Source organism: Arachis ipaensis, chromosome B03 (assembly GCF_000816755.2).
Source record: "Arachis ipaensis cultivar K30076 chromosome B03, Araip1.1, whole genome shotgun sequence".
Classification (NCBI taxonomy): Eukaryota; Viridiplantae; Streptophyta; class Magnoliopsida; order Fabales; family Fabaceae; genus Arachis; species Arachis ipaensis.
This window is the reverse complement of record NC_029787.2, coordinates 34,792,634-34,796,377: the sequence shown is the minus strand read 5'-3', so window position 1 is coordinate 34,796,377 and position 3,744 is coordinate 34,792,634. Positions and strand designations below refer to the sequence as shown.

Genomic DNA, 3,744 nt, shown 5'->3' with positions numbered 1-3,744 from the left:
TAACTATTAATTTTAAATAATATATATTATATATTTTTTATAATTAAAATCAACGATTAAAATTATTGAAATATCGGTGTACTTGTTACACTTAAAATTCTTCCTATGTTATATTAGTAACATGAATAACCAAAACTCAGAGCATTATTTATGGGAAAACAAAGTCCGAACAATACTATTTGGAAAAATAAAACAGAAGCAGAAATATACTACTTAGCCTAGGCTCTAAGGGTCCAACTTCCTATGTATTTTACCAATAACCTTTTATCCCAAACACACATACCCGACATCCAAGCCAACCATATAAATAAACTCAATCAAATAATAACACATCAACTATTTGTACTTTGTGATATAAGTTTTCTTTTGCCCACCTTGCCATCAAGAGGTAGCATGCCAAAACATCACTAGGGTGTTTAGAATGGAAAAAAAGGGAAATAAAAAGAAAAGAAAAGGAGATAGAACTCAAAAGACTAAATTATAAAATTGAATTAAATTACATGATTTGCAATAGCCATGAAATGAACTGACTTCTTGACCAATTTACAACTGAATTCTCATAATATAATTTCAAGCCAGAGAATTGAATTGAATTCGTTGAACGAATTCAAGTACAAGCAAGGCGTTCCAAAGACCCATGTTAAACAAGCGATGGTTTTACAAGAAAACTAGTTATGTCTTGTAAACTCAAAAGTTACTCAAGCATATAAAAATAATAACATAATAATATATAGCACTAAAAATTAAAAAATAAAAAAGGCACGACATACAGATTATTGGAAGTTTGTTACTGAACGACTTTTCTGATTGCGGCATCACTAGAACCCCCGAGCTAACACCTGTTTGGTGCTATTGTGTTTTGAGCTTCAAGAATGGAGTTCGTGGGCACTTCCTCCAAACGCTCCTTATCTCTATCATCTTAGTTTCCTTGTGGTTGAGCTGTGACATGAAATTCTCACTAGAGAATCGAATACGGTTCCCCCTTCTCTCTCCTTTTCATTTTTTTCCCTTTTTTTTTAATTTATTCATTATGCCACAAAAACAGGAACATAATTTTAATTTGTCACAGGCACATTGTTGAGTCGTCGCGTTACATATTAAATATATTTCAAATACCATATTTGTAAGACATTTCCAATTGTGCTTTAATAAAAAAAGAATTCTTTAGACACACCTAAATATAATTAGCTATGAAGCACGGACACTTTGCTGAGTTACCGTGTCTGCGTGTCGGACACATTTCGGATACGACACCGACACTCGTCCGACACGCGTGTCTGTTGTGTCCAAACCGTCTCAATAAAAAATAAAAAATTCTTCTCCGGACACACCTAAATACCATCACATGACAGCGTGTCCGGTCTTATTTTTAATATATATTCTTAAAATAAATTTAGATATAGTATATATTATTATTTATTAAAACAAAAAATATTTTAAATACTTGATATAATTAAAATAAGACATTAAAAATATTTTAAAAAATTTATATTTTAATATCAATAAAATATTAAAATATCATTACGATTTATCTAAAAAATACTTTATATTTTATATATATGCGTGTCCCCGTGTCATGTAAGATTTTAAAATTTGCGTGTCGGCGTGTCCCGTGTCCTGTCGTGTCCGTGTCAGTGTCCATGCATCATAGATAATTAGGTGTAGACGCGTCTAGCTTTATTCTTTGCTAATATATGCTTATGCGTGAAATGAGTTTAAAAGTAGTTAGAAAGAATAACATGGATGCATAATTCTAGTCGGATATCATCCTATGAACTATGAAGTATGAACCGAATGTGGGAATACTTGTAAGAGACTTTAACGCACAAAACTTTTAACCAAAGAGGTACAAGAATTAGGATGGAATCTTTCCAGATTTAGTCCTAATCTCGTTTAGATGTAAATAGAATGATATGCTCTGTATAGACCAGCATGCCCGTCTAATATGAAAGGCTGCTTTAGAAATAGAAAATATAAGAAGCCAATTTTTAGTTAGACAATATCAACTAACTTTATTTTAGGGTTTATGTTTAGAATTAAAGATTTATGATTTAGAATCTAGAATAAATAAAATAACTTTTAAAAAATTGGATAATCTTGACAAGAAAAAAATAGCTTCCTAACATTACTCTTTTTAAAAATGGCATACTGGATGTGATCATGTGAGGCATTTGCTAAATTCAGCACCGTCAACATCAAGATCAAGATCATGGCTCTGGAATGTCTAGTAAAGGGACCAAGAAAGGAGGTAAAGGGAAACAAGGGAAAAAGGGTGGTGGTCAGAAGCATTGTTGAGTACAATCCTGATGCACATATTGTGAGAAATTAAATGTAGTGATTGATCAATGTCTTCATAAATTTAGTCCAGCAGTTATATCTTGCAAATAACTTCCTTCAAGGCCAAGTACGTGGTAGAACTTTGAGTGAACTAGACATATCTAACAATAAGTTGACCATGGGAATTCACGAGCTCGTTCATGCATTTTCTCCTTGCATTCACAAAACATTGCCTACTTTGGATTTGGGAAGGAATCAAATTACTAGTATGATGACAAACCTTTCTCAATTTTCTTCTCTTCAAGTATTAGGACTCGATAGCAATGAATTGAATGGAACTTACATGAAGGGTTTGGCCAGCTATCCAATTTGGAAGACTTACGCTTCAAAAGAATACAATAGAAGGTTCAATAGGTCAAGTGGTCAATTTATATATAAAAATTATATAAGCCCTACATAATAAAAGCAAGGGGCCCTTTTGCTATTTCAAATGGGATGGCTAATGTTACTCCCCAACATAGGATGGAGTAGCCATACCTTCCTAACTATCTACTTTGTAACAATAGATAAAAGTTCTTTCAACACCACTTGTATATTGCATCTATACTTGCTCTAATACCCATTTTTTAACACCTAAAACGCTAATCTACTCATAATTTGGATTAGGTGTTAATGATTACCTCAATTTTGGGTGTATAAACAAAACATCTCCATGCTTTGTTTGGTTCATGTCCTTGGACAAAAACATGTTCAATAGTGTAAAGTGTAAACACGAACAAGTAGACTAAATGTTATTTGTCTTGAAACAGAATTCTCGAGCACTTCCGTAAAGTAGAAACACAATTCAAGGACAAAAGTACGTACCACATTGCCGTACATCGAACATGCACCGATGGCCGCCAATGACTTTCCAGCAACGGTTCAGTAGCTGACAATGGCAATCTAAACACTGGCAGCTGTGGTTTGAAAAGGGTAATAATATCCAACTATTAAATAAGATAGAGAAACATTTCTGTGTGTTTCTAACTCGACCTTTCAAAAGTAAATTTAAGACGTGGAACACCTATTATATATTACCAAAAATTAAATAAATATCTAATACTAAGAATTGACTGATATTACAATGAGGAAAGAAACTGAAGTTAACAGAATCCACAAAATTACACATGCATGTACATCTCCTCTACGCGTTGGAAAAACCAGTCGGAGCACCCAATGGAACAGGACTTGAGCTTAGGATAAAAACCAGGGCTAGTAGAAGCTAGGCATCGAAAGATTTGCATTGAGACCTAACACTGGTAAACAGAATAGCTCTTGCTTTTCCACAGAAAGCTTAAAGCCTTTCCCACCTTTCTCCTAGATGTAGACTTGCATAGTGGTTTCATCTCAGGCTTAGGCATAGATGAATTGCTGGTTTCTGGTCGGCCTTGTGGCTTGGACGGGGAATGCTCTTCTTGTCGTTGCTCT

The 3,744-nt window shown here is 33.7% G+C and overlaps 2 protein-coding genes across 2 annotated transcripts in view; both read right to left on the bottom strand.

Annotated features, from left to right (window-relative positions):
* Nucleotides 1–1,047, bottom strand: part of LOC107630277 (OTU domain-containing protein At3g57810-like) — a 9,107-nt gene extending 8,060 nt beyond the window's left edge. The window contains exon 1 of the mRNA XM_016333377.2: nt 771–1,047. Coding sequence (XP_016188863.1) covers nt 771–816 — 46 coding nt within the window. The 5' untranslated portion in view covers nt 817–1,047. The remainder of the gene's footprint in view (nt 1–770) is intronic.
* LOC107630276 (U-box domain-containing protein 6) overlaps nt 2,790–3,744 on the bottom strand; it is a 6,831-nt gene continuing 5,876 nt past the window's right edge. Inside the window, exon 6 of the mRNA XM_021118724.1 lies at nt 2,790–3,744. This exon is cut by the window's right edge and continues 696 nt beyond it. Within this exon, the coding sequence (XP_020974383.1) occupies nt 3,567–3,744 (178 nt within the window). The 3' untranslated portion in view covers nt 2,790–3,566.